This window comes from Coffea eugenioides, chromosome 8 (assembly GCF_003713205.1).
Source record: "Coffea eugenioides isolate CCC68of chromosome 8, Ceug_1.0, whole genome shotgun sequence".
NCBI classification, from domain to species: Eukaryota; Viridiplantae; Streptophyta; class Magnoliopsida; order Gentianales; family Rubiaceae; genus Coffea; species Coffea eugenioides.
Window position 1 is genome coordinate 38488858 of NC_040042.1, and position 21763 is coordinate 38510620.

Here is a 21763-nt window from a genome sequence, read left to right on the forward strand (position 1 = left end):
ATATCAAGACTGATTGCATTTTACCATGGCCCCATTAGGATTAAGATTCAATGTTCTCTGTAATCACAACCGTGAATGCAATTTATTGTGAGAAAAGGATGTATTTACATTTGGATAGTTAAGATTGCATTTTTTTTACACAATTTTAATAAGTGAAACAAGTTATGTTTTTTGTATGTTATTATATTAGCATTTACTTTTTTTTATACTAGTGTCTATTTATTAAATTAATGCCAACATTGTATAGTAAAATTCTTGGTGATAATTGTAGAAGTCTTTAATCCGTGTCTTTTAAGGAAAGAATCACGACTAGGAAGGCACTTCCATTTGATTGGGGATTTGTTTGGATTAGTCAAATTTTGAAACAAAATGTTTTATTATAAATGTATTTTTTAATATAATTTTTCAATCGTTTTTTTATTTCATATACATCAAATCACAAAAACTACTATAAATTTAATAATTATTTATCCAACAAACTTGTGTGTTTTTTAAACCATTTTAAGAAAAATTTTGCTTCTACTGCTGGCCCTTATTCGTGTGTACGATAAGTTTTACATATAATGGATTATTACACCATAACACATAATGGGAGGAAACAATTGAATGGAAGAAATTTGGTCTCTTTTTATTTGAATTGTTTTATGTTTTATAATGAGAGAAAAAGAAAAAGATTGGAATGAAATGGAAGAGATTGAATTTATTCTCTATGTTTGGTTTCCGTCTAAAAGTTGATAAAAATGGAGGTAAAGATATCTAGACACAAAAAACCTATAAACTATTTTAAGAGATGAAATTACCCCTTATGCATTTTCCGCTAACTCTTTCTATTCCATTTTTTCAATTTATTCAATTTTCACTACTCTTACATCAGTCCTGGATTGTTGTACCATTAATAATGGAGGAAATTTTTCAAAATTATTATTTTTATAAATTCCAGTGAGTATAAATTATTTAGTAGCTCTTAAGTACTAATCTTTGTGGTTAGGAGTTGTCTATTATTTTTGGACTTGTTCATTATTCTTCAGTAGAACTTCACAACTTTAATCAGAAGGGCATTGGTCTTAACAAAAATAATGCAAAACGATGATGTTTTATGCTATAGGGGTAATTTTGGTATTCAAAGTGTTAGAGAATATAGGCTATAGGTTTTTATGTCATTTCCAACAAAAATGAGCAACTGTCCGTGGTGCTTTTTGTGCACTTGGGATCTCAAGTGCTTTTTGTGTTCTGATCCGTTGGACTGATGTATTTAATAAGAGCATATTTTGTTACTGAAATGGTGATTTGCATTGATTACAATGACAAGACATTTTTGTGCATCTTAATGATTACCCAAATGCATATTTCCAATTTTAAGCACTAAATTAAATTTAACCATCACGCTCATCACAAATTGTCTGTTCCTTTTTTCCTCCAACCAGTGCTTCTAGCAGATTTATCCATTGCCTTTGTGCAATTTCCAGCACTTACAGCTTATAGGACTGGAAATATGTACGTTTGAAAGATGGATCAAATTAATTGATATTCGAATCGAGTTTGATTTAGTAAGAGCTTATTCTAGTTTGATTTGCCAACTAATTAAATTAAGATTAAACAGCATTTTATATTCGATAACATTCAAATTCGATAAAAGCTCGCTCAACCTTAGTTTAAAAAATAAACAAGTCAATTTTGAATAAAATTTTAAACAAACTTGAACATTAGAATGTTCGATTTAATTATACTCGTTTACACCCCTAAAAATATGTGGCTAGCAAATCCACTTTGTTTTTTAAACAATCTATTATTTTATGACTAAGAAGATAGTGAGAATGTATTTTGAAAAAATGGTGTGCCATTAACGATTGCTAATTTTTATTATGGGATTAATGTACTTTTGTCTTAAATAAACTTATTCTATTAAGCCCCAAATGAGTCTTGACCTTAGAACTTATTCTATTACGCCCCAAATGAGTCTTGACTTTAGAAATTTCCCCTTTTATTGGAAATATGAGATGCAGGGTAGTTTTGGAATCAAAATATGAACTAGCGGCACTTCAATTAATACCGCATAACGAAAGCGTTATTAGCGGGGTCACTGTAATGACGTCTAGTTATCATTTGAAGAGAAAAAGCGTGGTGTTAATTGCCTTTGACATGATTTGCATTGGAACCGGGAAGTGCCAAATCCAGGCAACATCAAACAACGCCTTCTGAAGGATTTAGATACATGACAATTAATTATAATTTAAATTTGAAATCTAAATTTTGTATATATGGTATGCATTGAATCTTACTAATGTGTAAGAAGACTAACCTTAGAACCATCAAGAAATTGAGAAGTTACAATTGGTTTGTTTGGATTGCCAGTTATTTGCAAATATATACTCCCTCCGTCCCGTTTTGTTAGTCTTGTTTTCCTTTTTCGTTTGTTCCAAATTATAGTCCACTTTCCCATTAAGTAATGTAGTAATCTTTCAAATTATCTAAAATACCCTTATTAAATATCTTGTTATTAATACATTGTTATTAAATACTAACCCACTACATTGAATACATTGAGCTTTTCCAATACATAGATAAATGAAAAGTCTATCTTTGTTATTCTTTGAAATTTATTTATATCAGGAGGGAAACAAATAATGCCATCATTATTTACAAAATCATGAGTGAAAATTTGAAAAACCATCCATATTCTCACAATTTTTCTGATGAAACACCAACAAAAGAATATGATCTCATCTCAACGAGTCAAGAATGTGCACAAGTTATCTTTGAAATGCTGAGGATTTTTTTGCCCAAGTTGAAATCGGTGAAGCCATCAATTGACGTAAATGTTCCATCACAAGAAGATAGTTTTGCTCCTACAACTGAAGAGCATGAATCTACTTTTTCTCAAGTGCAAGAATATTTTCAGCCCAAGTTCAAATCGGTGAGACCATTATTGGATTTAAATACTCTACCAAAAGAAGATGGCTATGTATCTGCTTCTCAAGAACGTGAGCGTGTTGTTTCTCAAATGTTGAATCCACTATTGGCGGATGATTGAAAATGAAATGGAGTATTAGGCGCCTGAAATGGATTATGAAATGGAGTATTAGCAGCAACTGATATTTATTGGCACTATTGGCGGTAATTGAGACAATCAGGGTGCACTATTGGCGGTAACTAATATTTATTGACACCATTAGCTATAACTGATATTAATTGGCACTCTTCGTGATTAGCATAAGGGTATTTTAGGAAATTATTAATCTAAATTTATGTTTCCAACCAAATTAATTACACTTTCTTAATCTGTGTGAAAAAAAACCAAGACTAACAAAAGTACAAAACCGGGCGGAGGGAGTATATTGTTTACTACATTATAAGCACGTATTTCAATCACTTTTTTATGATTTCAGTGTATCATTTTTATCTTGTACAAACCACATCACAAAATATGCTATATTACTATTTCAACTTTTTTTTTCCAAATAATCCCCTATCCAAATATACTCAATGATTGTAATTAATGATCAAGGCTTCTTTTGCATAAAATACATGCACAAATATTTTATAGGGAAAGAAAATCGAGGTCAAAGATCTACTCGTTCAAGTTGTGCAAAAAGATAATTAAAAAGACACCAGCCGCTTCGCTTCAGGATTGCAATTTCTTGACAATTTTTTTATTAAGTTTCAGTATAAATTGTCTAATGATTATATTGTTTTAAATATGAAAAATCGAATTCAAAAAAAAGCGTTGCACTAATAGTTTTACAAAAGTTGTCATAATAAAACACGAGTTTTTGGCCAAAACAATCTACTTTCTCAAAAAAAAATTAAAAAGTATTTATCTTTTAGTTTTTATTCCCTTGTTAATCCATTTATTGCCACATAAGATTCCTATTTAAAAAAAAGAATTACTTGTAATTATTTTTTCCCTTATATGACAAGCTTTTTTTTGTTTCTATTTGGTGCCCCACACGCATAATGCAGGCAAACTAAAAAGGGAAAGTAAATCCATATTAATTAGTCTTTTAAAATTATCAACTATTCCTTGAATTGCAACAATTTTGCAGAAAAAAATTTATTCTTTCATGGAAACAATAATGCCATACCTTACCTATTGTGCACTCTTATGGGATCACCTCACCATAATATATCCTATATTCCGGCTATATCTCGCTTTTATTCTTTCGTTGCCATTATTCGTCCCTAGCATTATTCTTAATTGTTAGATCGCAAGTTCCTTTCTTTATTTATTGTTACATGCAATTTCATACACGATGAACACTGGACTATACATTTCAAAAAATTTTGGAAAATTGATTGTATGACACACTAGTAAATATTTCAAGATAATGATCATAATTTAACATGAACTATAAAAGTTCGATTTTAAAGGAAAAGTGAAATGAAAAAAAAAAGTCTTGCATTTTTTGATCCATCATAGAGAATCTAAGCAAGTAATGATTAGCACTAGAATTAACACCAAGGTTGGTTAATAGTTGATATTTGGAAAAGTTATCATTGTGCATTCTAACAGTGACAAATCATGAATTAACACAATAGATCTCTAAATATTTTTAGTTTATCTGTATGGCAATTCATTTTACACATGGTAAGAAAATTTTTTAGTTGTTATGACTATTTAAATTCCAAATATACAAGAATTGCCTTGAGGTAGACAATGAATAATAAATAGAGAAGAAGTAGTAAAATTAGAACTATTGAAAAATAATTAATGATTCGTCTAATGTGAATAACAACTAAGCTCTTAATAGTAATTATTAACATTTTAATCGGGATTTACCTCTCAAAATGAAATAAGATAAGAGCGAAAGTTTAAGCATGATTAATTTTCCATATTTAAAGTCCACATATAATATTTCGCTTGCATCATAAACACATTTTCCAACCAACTTTTTTATATTCCCAACAACTTTTTTATCTCACATACATCACATCACAAAAAGTGCTACAGTAATTATTCCAAATAATACTCTATCCAAACCAGGGAATAAATTTTGTAACCACATTAGTTTGGAAATATCTTTTAAGAGGAAGATTATTGTGGCAATAAACTCAATAAAACACAATATAAGCTATAAATAGAGACTCAAATCTTGGCAAATGTCAGTCATTTTATGAGTGTTCAAGAACACAAAAAAAAAAGTGTATATCATTATACAAATATGCGATGAAAGGATCTGTCCAAGAAACACAAATTGAACTTTACAACAAAATAGTAAACACCAAAACAACATTGACCAAAGGAGTCAATAATTACTGTAGCACTTTTTGTAATGTGATGTATGTGAGATAAAAAGGTGATTGAAATTTGTGAAATAAATTATTTTACTTCAAAAATTATTTATCGAAACGCACCTAGAGCGCACTGTGGCCCCCACCCCAATGTGGTGTGTTTGGACAAACAATTTTTGAAGTAAAATAATTTACTTCACAAATTCCAATCACTTTTTTATCTTCTCAATCACATTTTTATCTCACATACATCACATCATAAAGAGTGCTACAGTAATTATTTCAAATAAATCATCCAAATAAACTCTTATCCAAACAAACGTGTAACAAAATCAAATAAAATAAAATGAACAAAAAATATATGCACTAAAAAAAAAGGAAAAATAAAGCACCTAAAATTTGGGCGGGAAATTTCCCCATGACCATAACCCCAATTCTTCTTCTAAAAGCGTACGATTTCCTTAACCTGCAATCCCTTTCTCCCTTTCTCTGCGTTAGTCCGTTCCTACTCACAATCCATAAATTCCCTCACACACACACACACACACACACACACAGAGTCTCTGTCTCTATCAGCCTATGCTTAAAAAAAAAAATTTGTTGTCACTGACAGAGTACATGAAACTGATGAAAGCATAGAGATATGCGGGTGACTCGGCAGCGAGCGACGGCGACAGCCAAGAATTTGCACCAGCTCGAGGACGAGGACGAGGACGTTGTCTTTATTAAGGAGGTGGAGGCGGAAGCCTCGCCACCGCCACTGCACTCGGAAATGGAGATTCAACGGAAAAAGCTGCGTCAGCGCTGGGAGTTAGCTTCCATCCTCAATTTCCTCAACGTAAATAAAATTCCTTCCTTCTTTTCAAAATCGTTTGGATTAGAATGAAAATCCAAGCCTTTTTATCTTTTTCGCAACTTTCTGAAGAATGTTGCTGCTTTTTACAGGTTTTTGAGCCCGTAATCAAGAGCAATTTGAAGATTTCAGCTGAAGAAATCGAGTCGGCGCTCATCGAACCAAATGATTCACTTGCTCAGCTTCACATTTGCCTCTTGAAGGTTCTCTTCTTCTGCCGTCGCTTCTTCCTTCTATTAATGCTTTCCATATTTATATTTAAGGGAGAAAAAGTTGCATAATGGATAGTACTTGGCAGTTTCTTAATGACTGGGGTTCAACGCAAACTAATAATTGTTAAACGCGGTTTTATATTCGCGAAAGCAAAGATTTTGCCAAATCATCGAACATTTGATGTCTGGAGTTAAAAGAAAAAGAAGTGTTGATCGTTTTCTTTACTGTGGTTTCACTTGCACCATGAACTAAGGTATTGCGATTGGAAGGGTAATTAGGAGAGTTCTAGCAATTAGAACACATCTCGGTATTATTTGCGAGAGTAACACAAATATGTCTGCTATTTTACGAACCTAGATACTCTTTATCTTTCAAATTAATGACCTTCTTCCCTATTTTGCATTTTGCAAATGAATGCCTAGTTTCCTGACATAGATGTTTAATGTAATCTGAGAAAAGTTGACTGCTATAGATTTCTTAACCTATTGTGTGATTATCACTTGTCTTATGTTTTGAACCTTATGTCAGGGGATACTCCCACCAAGCAAGGTGCAGCATGTTTCTGATGCTTGGGTGTCTATACTTTCTAAGAAGCTTTCAGTGTGGTGGCCATGGGTAGGCCACTAGAGACTTAAAATGTAGCAAATCTGGTGTAATTCAAAAGAAATCAATAGATTGAAATGTCTAATTATTGCAGGTTGCCGAAGGAGATTTTCCTTTGACTGCTGGCAAGGGGTATGCTATTTCAGTTTCTGGGTACATTTCATGCCTGATGTCTTCTAGGCTGATAATTCTCAGTAGTTGCTTATCTTTGGTGATGGCCGAACTTTCCCAGAGAAGAGATGAACAGATACAAGGAACTTGATCCTACGATTCGCCTATTCATTCTCAAAGCACTTTGTGAGATTCGAGCTGATGTATTACATCTTCCCCTTTATTTTTCTTTCACATGCCCACTTGTATTTCTCTGAAGTCTTTTGGTTTTCATCCATGCAAATACGGAATACTGAATTGTCTTGAAGAGTATAAAATCTTTTGCTTTTCAGTCACACATGTTTGCTAACATCTTTTGATTTATAAGCAAAGAAGTTTGCTTTTCAAGTAACAGTTTCTTTCGGTATGACCTTAAAGATATCTTTCTTTTTTGCTGTCAATATAACATGTCTTGTTTGCTTACAGCAAGACGATGTTGTGTTTTATATCAATGACAACATAAAAAGTGGAGGTGAAGTTTCCGCTTTTCAAAAGGAGAAGCTTGGGGGAGATGGAAATGGGACTTTGTACTGGTAATCTGTCAACAGTGCACTTGAAAAATGTGAGAAAATTATGGATAAAATTATTTAAGGTTTTCTTGTGGTAGGTCTGATGGCAATGCAGTCATTGGTCACAGATTTTACAAGGAAGTTCAAGTGTTTGACTTTAAGCCAAAAGCTAAGGTCAAGGGAAACAAGCTAGGGATAACTTCTCACTGGGAGACACTTGCAACTAATTTTGAGGAATTTCGTGAAGTGTTGGTACGACATGGTTGCCCTGCAAAGCGGGAAATAACATTATCCTTCAGTTGATCATTTTGAGTACTAGAAGTAATGAAAATGTTCTTTTCTTTGTTATTGTTAGAATGCGTTCTCTTCTAGTAAAGTTAAGTTGGAAGTAGCAGTTGGCAAGGCTGTCAAGGCTGATATTATGCCTGCTCTTGAGAAACTTCAGAAGGTTAGTGCCCTGAAATTCCTTCATATGCGTGACTTAAAGTTTCTTGTTGTTATTGTAGGTATAGCAACATTAGTATTTCTGCATTGCTTTTGCGGTGTTAATGCATCTCTGTTAGTTTCCTTAAACAGAAGAAAGAAAGGGAACTGAAGCAGCAGCAAAGAAAGGAAAGGCTTCTGAATGTTTCACGAACTTTGGCAATAACTCGTTCTAGCCGTAGATTGAGGCCTGTCAGTTATAAATTTGGTATGGCACGTCGTACCACTTATCTAACTTACTTTCCAAACCTATTCCATATGACTCCACTTGTCAAACTGCTGTCCAAACTTAGCATAAGATTGTGCATGTGAACCTCTTTAATGCAGTGGTACAAACATCATGGATTACAGAATTTAAGTGTACAGACTTGACAGATATAGGGGCCTACATGGTTTAATCCCAGTGACCCAAAAATAGAAAAGGAAAAGAATACTCATAGAATATTCTTTTTTCGAATTAGACATTCTAGTTGAGACAAGATTACCAGGACTTCTATCCAGCTGTAACTATTTAATTGTAAACTTTAATTCTTAGTGATCTTGCCCCAAAGAATGTGTAAGCATCCAGTAGCAATGAACTAGAGTTGCATTTTTAACTCCACTGTTGAACTTCTGCCGGCTTTTTTCTTTACTTTTCTTGTCAAGCCTTTTGAGGAAGTGGGTTCTTACATTGTTCACTCTTTTTTTTTTTTAATGTGAAACAGTTATAGATTTTGTCCATCAGATGCTACACCTTAGTTAATGTAGGCTTGAAAGAGCCATAAGCTTGATGCAACCAAGACCAAAAAGGAACTTTTGCAAGCATTGATAGATGAAAAACAAACTGAAGTTTAGTCAAAACTAGTTGTTTTGGCAAACCCCTTGCTCATTTATATGCAGCGTTACTTATTGATACATATGATTTTGCTACTATGTTTTCAAGCTGAGTTGGTTTTAATATGTAAATATTCTGCAGAAGAATATGATAGAGCCATTGAGGAGGCAATAGATGTGGCACAGTACGTTTCCTGAATCTTGCTTTCTATAGCTTATATTTATTTCCCGTGTGGTTGCACTTCAATAGTTGCAATAACCCTTTGAATGATGTCTTTGGCACATTATTTGAATTTCTCTGAGGACAATTTTGCTTTGACATTTCTACTTGTGTCTGTCTCAATATTCCAGAATAGCTTATGTCAAGGTCCAAACTGCTTCAAGCATGCCAATAATAAGAAGAAACCTACTTAGGCAATCATAATTCAATGTGTTTACTTCATCAATCAGCATTTCCTTTGATGTACTTAAGACAGTCATAATCCCTCCAAGTCATCATAGCTTCGACATACTAATCTGACTTGAAGAGCATTTTCTATTTGTAAACCCTGCCTGAACATTATGCCATGCCTGACGGGCCTCTGTGACTCTAGTGTAAAGGGCATGCAGCTTCCAGTTATCTCTAGCCTTATTAATCGCTTTCTTATCATTTTGAGATTTAATGGTTCAATAGTGGTACTTCTTCCTTCAGTGTCCCATCATACCATGTTGGACATCAAAACTAGTGTGCCATGGGAGATGTTACATATCTCAAACTTAGCTAGATATTGCTCCTGCTAAATCCCACTTGCATTTCAGAAACAAGAAGACAACTGAACAGCTAAGGTGTGAAGTGAAGCATGATGTGCGGGGAAGAAAGGATCAAATTCTCTCTATTGATGTTTCAAATTCTGGCCACTCAAGGGAGAGTCAGTCTACTGAGAGTGACACCGACTCTGAGAAGCATCAATTCACTTATCTGGGTCTGAATGCAAATGATGGTTCTGAGGATGTTGGTGTTGATGTCGACAAAGAGGTAATAAATTTGTTCGAGGGAAACAACAATGTTGACCAGAAAAACAGTTTAAACCCTGTGTTCCGTAATTTGGATGGTTGGTTAGTCCATGAATCCAATGCTTCACGTGGCTGTAAGAGACATGGTGGGAATACCAACATGAAAATTCCAGAAATTGTAAGCTTAACTACAAAGAACCGATTGAGGCAACGACCTGTAGTCAACACTGCTTTGGAGTCTGGTATTGTCCCTGATTCAGAAGATGAAAAGTCGCCAAAAGATATGAACAAGAGAGTAAGAATCTGCAGAAACGCATCACAGGCTGCTGCTACTGACATTGATGCATCAGGCAGCTCAAAGAATTGGGATTGGAAGTAGGTTAGGTAACAAGGGATGTTACTAATTGTGTTGTCTTTCAGAAACAAAATTTTGACAGATGTAAAAATGTAGTTTGCTATTGGAAATACTAGAAGCTGTGGTAGATCAGCTTAACTTTATTAGATCGAATTTGAATGTTTAAATCCATGGCACTATTATCAGGCTTTCTAAACCGTATGATGCCCTTGTTTGAAGGCTTCATTTTGATAGCTAATGCAGTTTATTTAATTCTCCTTGCATCCTCAGTATGTTGGTGAATACTTAGCACCAGTTCTAGCTGTTGTACTTTGACTACCTGGGCACAACTTGGAGTTGATAACGTATCTTCTGAATATAAAAGCAAGATCGAATGTTAAGCCAAGTGGAGTATTGCTGTTGTCAGTAATACACTAGCAAATTGCCGGTGCCGCTAGCTGCTGCTGCTGCAACTATTGTTTCTCTGTCTTTAAATCCATTCAACAAACTACTAAGATCTTTCTCATGTTTTCTTTGACGGTTCTACAGGTGATGGTTGGATTAATGGTTTATGGCGAGGTCCCTATTGAAAGCAGCTCACTGAAGACTCATTTGAGCAGGCTTCTTTTCTTCCTTTTTTTCATTTTTATTTTTTTTGTAAAGGCATTTTCAGCAAACTTTATCACAGGGCAGTACGAGTTCTATTGGTAAACCTGTAAAAGCTAGTATTACTGGATGATAAAAGAGGAGACATTCAGGAAATAGGTACTTCGGCAATCAATTGCTCCTCTATGGTCAGCTTTGCTGCCGCCTCGTAAGGTTCGTTGAAGTATGTTAAGGTCTACTCGTTTCCCTTTTCTTTATTTCTAATTTCAAATGCCAAATTTGGAAAACAGCTCAGTAGTTAGGAATGGATGGTAATTCATTGCAAGCTATATGGCGATCAGGCAAGAATAAATAAGAGCTGTAAACGAACCGAATCGAACCGAGTATCTCATGTTTGAACTCTGTTCGTTAAGCAGTTCGAACAACGTTCGTGTTCGTTCGTTAATTTTCGAACTCCAAACCTGTGTTCGTGTTCGGTTCGTTAAGTAAAATTCGTGTTCGAGTTCGAGTTCGAGTTCGGCTCGTTTAACATAAACGAGCCATTCGCAAACATGTTCGAAATGCTCGAATCCAATTTATTTTATGCCTTAAATATGCCATGCAAATTATTAATCATTCTAAAAAATAATTAAAGCACTAAGTGACTAAATTCTATTATTTAGTAACTATATAACTAACATTAACATAAAAGCAACAAATAAAACAAAGAAATTTGCCCTCCAAATATAAAAGTCCAACCATAAAATTAATCCTAAAATTTGTCAAATGATAATTATGTCTATGTTCACGAACGTTCGTTAAAACTCGCGAACATGTTCGTGTTCGCAAACGTTCGTTTAGCATGTTCGCGAACGTTCGTTAAAACTCGCGAACATGCTCGTGTTCGCTCGATTATTAATCGAACAAAAAAATTCGTTCGAACTCGGTTCGTTTAAAATTTCGAACGAGCCTTTCACGAACACGAACGAGCCGAAACGAACCGAGCTACCGAACAGCTCGGTTCGTTTAACAGCTCTAGGCAAGATACAGGTTTTTGGGGGTAAAGGTGTAATTAAGAAATTTAAATAGGATAATTTCAGAAACCTCTACTGGGTTTATCATAATATCACTCAGCTTTTCTTAAGTTTTTAAAATCTCACTTACCTCCCTTTGTCAACTTGACAAGACTAAATATTTTTATCAAAGGTCACCAATTGATAACATTACTCTTACTCTTAATAACTATTTAACCAAAAGCCAAAACAAAATAAAATTTTAAAAGCAAAAAATGTAAATTAAAAAAAATTGTTAGCTAATAAAAGTCCATATTTCTTTACATTGCAATCATGGTAGAATAGCAAAGGACATGAATAAATTAAATCTAATCAAGATCAACAATTTAGGAGGATTTTAGAGAGTAATTAACACCTTAAAAAATTTCGTATACAATTACAATTAAGAAAGTCAAGATATTTTAATTCATGGTGTAGTTTAAGTTGTATTGAAAACTAAAATAATCTCTTCATACTTGTGAATTTTTCAAGGTGTAATTTTTGTTTTTGTTCCAATACAACTAAAATAAATAGTTTACGTTAAGAAATTTACACATTATAAAAATTTAACCTTACTTTATTTTTTATTGTTATTATAAATTTCATAACTAGGATAATATAAGAATAGTATTAGAACAAAAGTTTTATCTTTCTTGTATTTCCTCCAAAGGGTTAAAATATTACAAGAAATGTTAACTCAAGGGAGGTAAGTGAAATTTTAAAAACTTTAGGAGAGTTGAGTGATATTATAGTTTCTGAAATTATCCCAATTTAAATAGGACAAAATATGTTAAGAAATCTACCGGCCACAGTTTACCTTTTTTTTTTTTTTTTTTTTTTTAAGGAATCATAACCTAATTCAATAATTTACCTCTCTATTATATGCTCTATAATGTAAACCAGTAGTTTAGGTAAATAAATTAGTATTGGATAAGATTTTTTGACGTTTCGTCTAGATATTTTCAAAGACAATCCTAAACCTTTCTAGATCGCTGTGGGTCGAGGATTACAAATTATCTCACAAAGGAAGGACTAATAGAACCAAAGCATAATTCAAGTAAGAAATAACAATCCCCTTAATAAGAGGAGAAAATCTGCTTTGAGTGGGAGAGAATAAATCGGCGGTCGTTGTTGAATTCACAGCCATATGACCTATATGTCGATTAGCAGCAAATTGAGTATGCAAGTCAGGATGGCCGAGTGGTCTAAGGCGCCAGACTCAAGTTCTGGTCCTCGTGAGAGGGCGTGGGTTCAAATCCCACTTCTGACACGTTTCACAAATCTTTTTCCCCTTGTTATTTATTATATTTTCAAAACAAAAATATATTCTTTTATGCACTAAAAAAAGAAAACAAAATATTTTCAATATCTTCTTTAGTTCCTGTCTTTTAAGTTTTAACTCTAACTTCAATTTCGTCTCTGAGAAAAAAAAAAGAAAAAGAAAATCTCCAACTTAATTTACAATTTTGTAGTAATTGATTTTGTCTTTCCCATTTCTCTTTTATTCTTTCTAACGTCAAATACACAGATTTGCGGCAGCAACCGAGGAATATTGCAGGATGAGCAGCGGCAGGGAAGGTCGACGACGTCGCATAGTCGACAGAGGAACCGATCGTATAGCCCTAATCACCGGCCAAATCCGAACCCTCCCATCCGATTCCGAATCCGATCAATCGCACGGTTCCCACTCCCACACCGCCTCATGTCCGCCGTCGATTTCTCAGTCCCACGGTAAACGAGCAGTAACGTTTCTTAGCAATCCGCTTATGAAAACTTATCACATTGTCTGATTTAATTGTCCTAATTTTTTGTAATTAGCATAATTTTTTTAACGCGTTTAATATATGATATTTGGATGTGCGCAAATTGAATCCAAGATGTTGAGATTTGGTTTCCAATTTATTAGTAAAAGTTTTTAGGGAATGTGTTTCTTCATCTGCATAACTTCTTGAGCTGGATATAAGGTTGGAGAATATTTTGTCATCTTGCTATTGATATTCTGGACTCGCGATATCAATTTGATTTTAGCAATTTCTCTGTGAAGTTTAGATTTTGGTAATGGTGAAGATGGCTTTTGTCTTGTTACTGTTTTGATATTTGTCTATCCTTTTGGTGGAGTTCGGGATGGCGATGAAGAGGGGAAGAAAATTCATTTCATCTGTTGTATACTAGGTTTTAGTGCAGCAAGCCAATTACGAGAAAGTAGTTACTGATTGCGCCATATCTGTGAGTCCCGATTTTCTGACAATTTTGGTGAAATCTGTGAACTTCTCCGCTACATGATTCTTGCTGCTTATGCAGCCATTGCACTGTTTCTCAGAAAGATGGGTATTGTTATCCCAGAAAAATGGCAATAGTTTATGTGTATGATAGTTGAGATCATGTTGATATTGCGTTTGTCTATGGCATTTTGTCATTTAATACTCTCTTATTCACAGACGCTGCTTCCCCCCAGACCCAGGATAAATCCTCGGGCTCACTGCCACCAAGTCTTGACTCTGTCAGTGAAATTAGCGAGCATTTTATGACTGGGGACAGAGGTGGACCAATTATGCGCGAATGTGAGAGTAGCATGGAATCCTCTAAAGTATCTTCCTTTGATCTTGATGGCAAAGGATCACCAGCTCAGGATCCTCAGCTTTTTGTCTCCCAGAAAGGCCACTATTTTGAGGCAATATCTCATTTTCACAAAATTGTTTCACCTAAGGCAGTGAAATCGGAAATTGTAGCGACAGAGAGTACTCGCACTTTGTGTGCCCTAGTGGTGGCCATACTAGTAGTTTTGGCTTCTGTGGGGTTTCCAATATTAGGTAGCAGCTTTTTTAAGAGCGTTGTATTTTTCAGACCACTTTATCTACTTCTCTTGACCAATGTAACAATTGTAGTAGCACGGCTTCTAGAAAGGCAAAGAGGTTTAGCGAGGCCTGAACAGCAACCAACCAGCAGTCCTTCGGTTGGTGAGACTGGCTTGGCTGATCAACTTGGGAGTGCTCTGGAATTGGCATTCCTTTTGCAGGATGTCACAGGTGCGATTTTCATGGACTGTAGCGTTTATGCAGTAACGGTTATTTGTGGCCTTTCTTTGGCTGGAAAACTCGACTGGTAAAATTTGTTTTGGCTTTGTCATGTAGCAGTTAATAATCTCTGCCGAGGAGTTGTTGTCATTTGGAGCTTTTACTGTGCTTCAATGTAGAATGTAGAATAATGCCTCAAATATTTAAGATAGTTAAAATTAGTTCTTCATCATTTTGTTAATTCAAATTATAATGCTTTGATTCAAATTGATGTGTGCACTTTGTGGGTTTTTCGAGTCCTGTTTCTATTGCTGCAGATGATAATATCTGAAGCAGAAATTGAGGGGAATTTCATTCCCTGCGCTTTCCCAGTTTGTAAAGATTTGCCTTGGAGATTCACCATCCCTTAATAACTATCAAGGAATAGGAGAACATACTCTGGGGTTGTGGAAACTGCTAAGCAGCTCCTATTTTTTCAGTGATAGATAGTATTCTGAACTACGATTTTTCAATTCTTGACATTCATCTAGTGAATGCAGAATGTGTGTGATTCGCGTACTTGTAACTGACCAAAAAGACCTCTGTAGGCTTGCTGTTCTAGCGTGTACTAAAATGATGTGAATCCTGGAACGGTTTTCCCGGAAATAGAACCTACAAATGAAAACTTTAACTGAATATATAAACTGATTTACCTAGCCAAAAAAGAAAAACGTAATTACAAGTCAGAGTATTGTTAACGTGATTAAAGTACCAAAATTATGAGAACGTAATTACATACTGTTAGTCGAGCGGCCTTTACCCGGCAAAGATTGGATTGATAATAACACCAAAATTGTGATAGTTGATTGCATCTTGAATTTAAATTTTTGATTGATGGTAGACAAATATTCTTCTTTCTCCTAAACTACCAAACTAAACTGGAGTTTAAAAAAAAAAAAAGAGAAGAGAGCATTTCCAAATGATTGTATTAGTTGAAACTTTATTGCTAGAAGAAAAGGTGGTATGCCTTCAAATGGGAGCAAGAAACCTTCAGAGCTGTTAAAGTTAGTGTACCTTCTAAAAGGCATTGACAGCAGGATATCCAAATCTTTTTGAGCTGACTCTTTCTTTCCAAAGCTAATTCTATAATTTGAAACTGCATGCTTCTAGGGCTGTATAGCTTAATAATTGTAAGATGCTTGGCCCCCAGCCCCCAGCCCCCAAGCTTCAATGCAACTGCTTAAGCTTCAAACTTGCATCTAATTTGTTGAGGAAAGAGGTAGAAAATCACCCTCTACCAACAAAGTGCCATGTGTTTTTACTGAAAAGCCATTTCCACCAACAGAACTCCTGAAGAGAGCACAGAAATGACAGTTTGCAGTTTCCACGGCATACTGCAAAAGTAAATTTTGAATGCTTCTCTGACCATGCATGATTTATCTAATATCTTCTAACATGGTTATGGCATCTATCTGATCATTGGTTTCACTTTGCTGCGATGCTATTAGATTCAGTATCCAATACAGATCCTTGGTAAATGGCTTTGAATCGTCTCCTGATACAAATTCTTGAACTGAATTGTTCGCCTCAATCGAACTGCAACCAGGTGTTTTATTCATGCTCTTACTTCGAATAAATTTTCTCATTCTTGAAACACTGTCCCACTTTCCAAGGTCTGCATAAATATTTGCAAGCATGACGTAGTTCCCTGTGTCATCTGGTTCAAGCTCTAAGAGACGCTCCATTGCCACAACGGCAATTTCAAGATTCCGATAAATTCTGCAAGAGCTGAGCAGCGAACCCCATATAGCTGAATCTGGCGCCATTGGCATGCTCTTTATAAGTTTGAGAGCTCTTTCAAGGCACCCTGTCCTCCCAAGAAGATCAACTAAACATCCATAGTGCTCTATCCCTGGTTCTATGGTATGATTATTTCTCATAGAGTCAAAGTACCATAAACCCTCGTTCACTAAACCAGCATGTCCACAAGCTGATAGAAGACCAACAAAGGTTATTTCATTTGGTTCAACCCTTGCCCTAATCATCTCTTCAAATAATTCAATTGCTTCATTAGCTCGTCCATGATTTGCAAGCGCTCCAATCATCGTACTCCATGAGATGACATCTCTCTCTGAAATGCAATCAAACAACTGCCAAGCCTCATTCAAACTCCCACATTTTGCATACATTTCAATCAGTGCATTGCATACACAAGTTTTTCTCAGAAATCCCTTTTTCTCTGCGTAGAAATGAATCCACTTCCCAACCTCAAGAGCACCCAACTGTGCACAAGCTGGCAACACGGCAACCAAACTAATCCAATCAGGCTCAACACCAACCATTTGCATTCTCCGAAAAACATCCAAAGCGTCACCATAGCACCCCAACTTTGTGTACCCGGAGATCATTGCTGTCCAAGACACAATATTCTTATTTGGCATTTCATCAAATAATGACCTTGCCCTCCTCAAATGACCCAATTTTATGTGCCCAGAAATGAGACTATTCCACGAAATCACATCTCTTTCACCCATTTCGTCAAACAACTTATGAGCCTCCCTCATGTCATCACACTTCACATACATATCAAGCATTGAATTCTCTATTACTCTATTAGACCTCAACCCATATTTACAAACATGCCCATGAACTTGTTTCCCCAAACAAACATTCAGAAGTCCTCCACAAGACCTAAGAACAAAAGGGTATGTAAATTTGTCAGGGAAAATGGGCTCTTCACCCTGTGGCTGTTTTAGCATCTGCTTGTATACATTTATTGTCAAGAGATACATCTGTTTATTTGTATAGGCTCTAATGATAGCATTGCACAAGAAAATATTAGGCTCAAGAACCTGCCTGAATAGCAAACTTGCATACTGTATTTCACCAATTTGAACACAAATATCCACCATTTTGGTCACCAAGAAATTGCTTTGTGCGAGAGAAAACTTGACCATTTGGGAATGTACTCTCTTCAAGTGTGACATATTCTTGCAATTTCTTAACATGGGCAAGAGCATATCTTCCACCCCTCTCATTGTCAAGAATCCTGCTTGGCTGGCCATTAACAACTTCAATAAAACCAAACTTTTTCTGGGAATTATCCAAAAGTAGGAGTAACTCTACCAGGCTGCCAGCTGAGGCTTCTGGTTTATTAGTTGGAACTTGGAGTTCTGATGTAGACAAATAAACAAACACATAGATGCATATAGATACTCCTCATTCAGGAAATTTATCGAACAGGTCTCACAGATTACATTTTGGGGTTCATTCCCGAGAAAGGGTCACTAGACTGAATTGTCAGAACAACGGAATATGACATGTCGAGGTGCTGCGGTAACTAAACTGGCAATCGTTTGGCGTTTCAAAAGTCAAAGGGAAAAGACTCGAGAAGTGGTGCTTAAGTTGTTTGATTCTCGTTTCAGAAATTCAGGTAAAGAGGCAAACAGTATTTTGGTAGTATAATGCAGCAAGGTGCAAGTTTGTTGATGAGTGAACGTCAAAGATTGGCTGAACTATTAAGAAAATGCTCCAAGAATTTTTTGTATGATCAGGGGAAGGAAGTTCATGGAGCTGTAGTGAGAAAGGGTTATGGGTTGGATTTGATGATCAACAACGACATCATAGATCTGTATGGAAAATGTGGTAGGATTGAATTCGCGCGCGCTGTGTTTGATAGAATGCCTGATAGGAATGTTGTCTCTTGGACAGCATTGATGTGTGGGTATTTGCAAGAGGGTGATGCCAGACGACCCTTATTGCTCTTGCGTGAAATGGGACTTTCAAGCGTTAAGCCTAATGAATTTACTTTCTCGACAAATTTTAAGGCATGTGGAATTCTGGGTGCTCTGGTAAACGGGAAGCAGATTCATAGTTTGTGTAGTAAAAGAGGATATGAGTGGTATCCTGTGGTTGGGAATTCGATCATTGATATGTACTCGAGAAGTGGACAAATATCTGATGCTGAATATTTGTTTCATGTTATGCCTATCAGAAGTCTAATAAGTTGGAATGTGATGATAGCTGGTTATGCCCTAGAAGGGGAGGGTGCGAAGTCTCTGCTGTTGTTCAAAAAGATGCAAAAACTGGGAGAAATACCAGATGAATACACATTCACAAGCACATTAAAAGCTTGTACTGTTTCTGGAGCCATCCTTGAGGGAACTCAAATCCATGCTTTTCTAACCGTGAGAGGAATCCCTTTTCTTAACCAGAAAATCGTTTCAGGGTCTCTAATTGATTTGTATGTCAAATGTGGACGTTTATTTGAAGCGCATAAGGTGTTTAATGACGTTGAACTGAAGAGTGTGATATCTTGGACAGCGCTAATAATAGGATATGCTCAGGAAGTGAATCTATCTGTGGCCCTGGACTTGTTCAGAGAGCTCCGGAATAGTAGTATTCCTGTTGATGGGTTTGTAGTCTCAAGCATGATGGGCGTCTTTGCAGATTTTGCTCTTGTAGAGCTGGGAAAGCAAATGCATGCATATGCAGAAAAGAAACCTACCCGTACAGACATTTCTGTAGCCAATTCAATTCTTGATATGTATCTCAAATGTGGTCTGATAGGAGAAGCTGAAAGGTATTTTTGTGATATGCTGGCAAAAAATGTCATTTCCTGGACAGTTATGATCACGGGATACGGAAAGCATGGTCTTGGTACCGAAGCTATTCATCTATTCAAGAGAATGCAGTCGGAAAATGTTGAGCCCGATGCAGTGGCTTACTTGGCTATACTCTCAGCTTGTAGCCATGCTGGACTTGTTGAAGAAGGCCAAGAATACTTCAGAAGATTTTGTAATGATCATCGACTAAAACGTAGGGTAGAGCACTATGCTTGCATGGCTGATATCCTAGGTCGAGCTGGACGTTTGAGAGAAGCAAAACATCTCATTGAGAACATGCCTCTAAAACCAAATATAGGCATATGGCAGACATTGCTTAGTGCTTGCAGAGTTCATAGAGATGTTGAGATTGGAAGAGAAGTAGGCGAAATCCTCTTGAGTTTGGACAGTGACAATCCAGTTAATTATGTCATGATGTCAAATATTTTTGCTGATGCTTGTTGCTGGAAAGAGTGCGAGAAATTAAGAGGAATAGTGAAGGCAAAAGGCCTGAAGAAAGAAGCTGGACGTAGTTGGGTTGAAATTGATAAACAGATCCACTTCTTCTATAACGGAGATGATGCACACCCACTTTTTGAAAGCATCCATGATATTCTGAAAGAAATGGAGAAAAGAATGAAAGAAGAGATAGGTTATGCATATGACACAAGTTTTTCATTGCACGATGTTGAAGAGGAGTCAAAGCAAGAAGGATTGAGACTTCACAGTGAGAAGTTGGCCATTGGACTGGCTCTGGTTTGTGGTGGACTAGATGACGAAAAGCCAATTCGAATTTTCAAAAACTTGAGGGTTTGTGGGGATTGTCATGAATTTATTAAGGGTCTGTCAATGATTTTGAACAAGGTGTTTCTGGTTAGAGATGCCAATAGGTTCCATAAGTTTGAAAATGGAATCTGTTCTTGTAAAGATTACTGGTAATCAGAAAGATGAAATACAATAGACAGAAATACAGCTTAAAGAAAGGACTTCCAGAAGAACCGAAAAGAGGTTCCCCACAGGATAAAATAGGTGAGCTGCTTGTACTGCATTCGCTCTCGCCGTCTTTCACATGCAAAATCCACCCAAATCTCTCTTTTCTTGTTTGTGCAGAGTTTGGCTGATTATTGATGTTAGAACAGGCTCCATTCTCCAAATTTGGAGATATCCATTGATACTTTATCTGTTGTCCCTTATGAAAGATTTTTGTGAATTCTCCTCCTAGCTCCATTGCTTTCAGTCCATATGACGTCTTGTCTTTCAGTAAAAGAAAGTATTGAACAGTCCAGTGCAATCAGAGTCAGCTCCAAAGGTAGATAAATCCTTGGGAAGAAAGACAGTGCCGTACTTCCCATATGAATAGATGAATTCTGCTGCCAAAGGTGAGTCGCATGAACTAAAAAGCCTCACTACAATTGATGCAGAACAGAGCAATGAGGATAAATGAATCATCTTCCAAGTATATATTTGAAGAAATGAATCTGAGATATGTTATTTTTGGGGTAATCCATTTTGAAATGAAACAGATCATTAGATTCACAGCTGATCTGTGACTACAGAGAGTCCATGGATCATTCTTCCAATTTGCAGCATTCCACGTCTCTTATTTTTTCAAAAGGAAATTATGGTAAATTGTCTTATCTATCACAAGCAATGCTAGTTCCACTGATGCTGTGAAAACACTTGGCCAACATTGATGCCAATTACGGGGAAGAGACAGTTTTGCTTTTTTCTAATATTGTTTAAACATTAGCAGGCATGTCCTTAATTATCAGTTTATTATGGTTTCTGAACCATGCAATGGCAGCTGTAACAAGTTTTTACCTTCTAGACGACCTGAGTGTGTTAATCTCATGTCAAACAAGATTTTTTACCCTATCAAAAGCACAAAGTTACTAAATTCCAACTTTTGGCTTTGCGGTGCTCAATTTTAGCCTTGAAATACTGAGGCGGGTATATCATCAGATATGCTCCAGTCGAAATCATAAGCGCTATAAATGATGTGTCCTCCATAAGCTCCAACATCTCAAAAAACACCCAGTATTGAGGAAGCAGAACAGGATTTCAAGTCGGAACTTCACCTCAGCCTTGTAGCTCTCAAATGCTAGGTTAGCCATATGCCCACAAATTTTGGACTGGTACCTGAGGCAGTTGACAAGAATTTCTATGGCGAAGAGATAATCAGTCACCAGAGAACATTCCATTTTAGCTGGCCAGAACATGGGATGCTAACCTTGCAGCTGCCACTGCTCAGCGGTTTAGATATCCTTGTGGAAGCCACTGCATTGTCATTGTGTGCTGTGACCTTTTCCACCTGTGCTAGCGTACTCTTCAAGCACTTAGGTGGTAAAA

General features: G+C 36.0%; 4 protein-coding genes and 1 non-coding gene across 6 annotated transcripts; 4 read left to right on the top strand and 1 right to left on the bottom strand.

The window, feature by feature from the left end:
- Positions 1 to 5999: 5999 nt before the first annotated feature.
- LOC113781493 (DDT domain-containing protein DDR4) lies at positions 6000 to 10384 on the top strand. The gene is made up of 11 exons (XM_027327438.1): positions 6000 to 6067; positions 6175 to 6285; positions 6824 to 6910; positions 6993 to 7030; positions 7131 to 7212; positions 7475 to 7581; positions 7656 to 7809; positions 7913 to 8005; positions 8134 to 8248; positions 8996 to 9038; positions 9652 to 10384. Exons 1-11 carry the CDS (start codon positions 6002 to 6004, stop codon positions 10223 to 10225), a joined length of 1470 nt encoding a protein of 489 aa, XP_027183239.1. The 5' UTR covers positions 6000 to 6001; the 3' UTR covers positions 10226 to 10384.
- A 2619-nt stretch (positions 10385 to 13003) lies between these two features.
- Positions 13004 to 13087, top strand: TRNAL-CAA. The gene has a single exon. It is a non-coding gene; the product is annotated as a tRNA-Leu (tRNA).
- A 185-nt stretch (positions 13088 to 13272) lies between these two features.
- On the top strand, positions 13273 to 15098 carry LOC113779689. Of its 2 annotated transcripts, XM_027325372.1 has the most exons (3): positions 13273 to 13548; positions 14256 to 14627; positions 14703 to 15098. In XM_027325372.1, the coding sequence occupies exons 1-3, from the start codon at positions 13377 to 13379 to the stop codon at positions 14921 to 14923; spliced, it is 765 nt and encodes a 254-aa protein (XP_027181173.1). In that variant the 5' UTR covers positions 13273 to 13376; the 3' UTR covers positions 14924 to 15098. The 2 variants fall into 2 exon arrangements, with proteins under 2 accessions (XP_027181173.1, XP_027181172.1); XM_027325371.1 differs by having other exon boundaries at positions 13274 to 13548; positions 14256 to 15098.
- Positions 15099 to 16116: 1018 nt separating this feature from the next.
- Positions 16117 to 17875, bottom strand: LOC113781706 (pentatricopeptide repeat-containing protein At2g20540). Its single transcript, XM_027327673.1, has one exon. It carries the CDS (start codon positions 17873 to 17875, stop codon positions 16247 to 16249), a length of 1629 nt encoding a protein of 542 aa, XP_027183474.1. The 3' UTR covers positions 16117 to 16246.
- A 71-nt stretch (positions 17876 to 17946) lies between these two features.
- Positions 17947 to 20914, top strand: LOC113781475 (putative pentatricopeptide repeat-containing protein At3g15130). Its single transcript, XM_027327418.1, has one exon. The coding sequence runs from the start codon at positions 18275 to 18277 to the stop codon at positions 20351 to 20353; it is 2079 nt and encodes a 692-aa protein (XP_027183219.1). The 5' UTR covers positions 17947 to 18274; the 3' UTR covers positions 20354 to 20914.
- Positions 20915 to 21763: the final 849 nt, after the last annotated feature.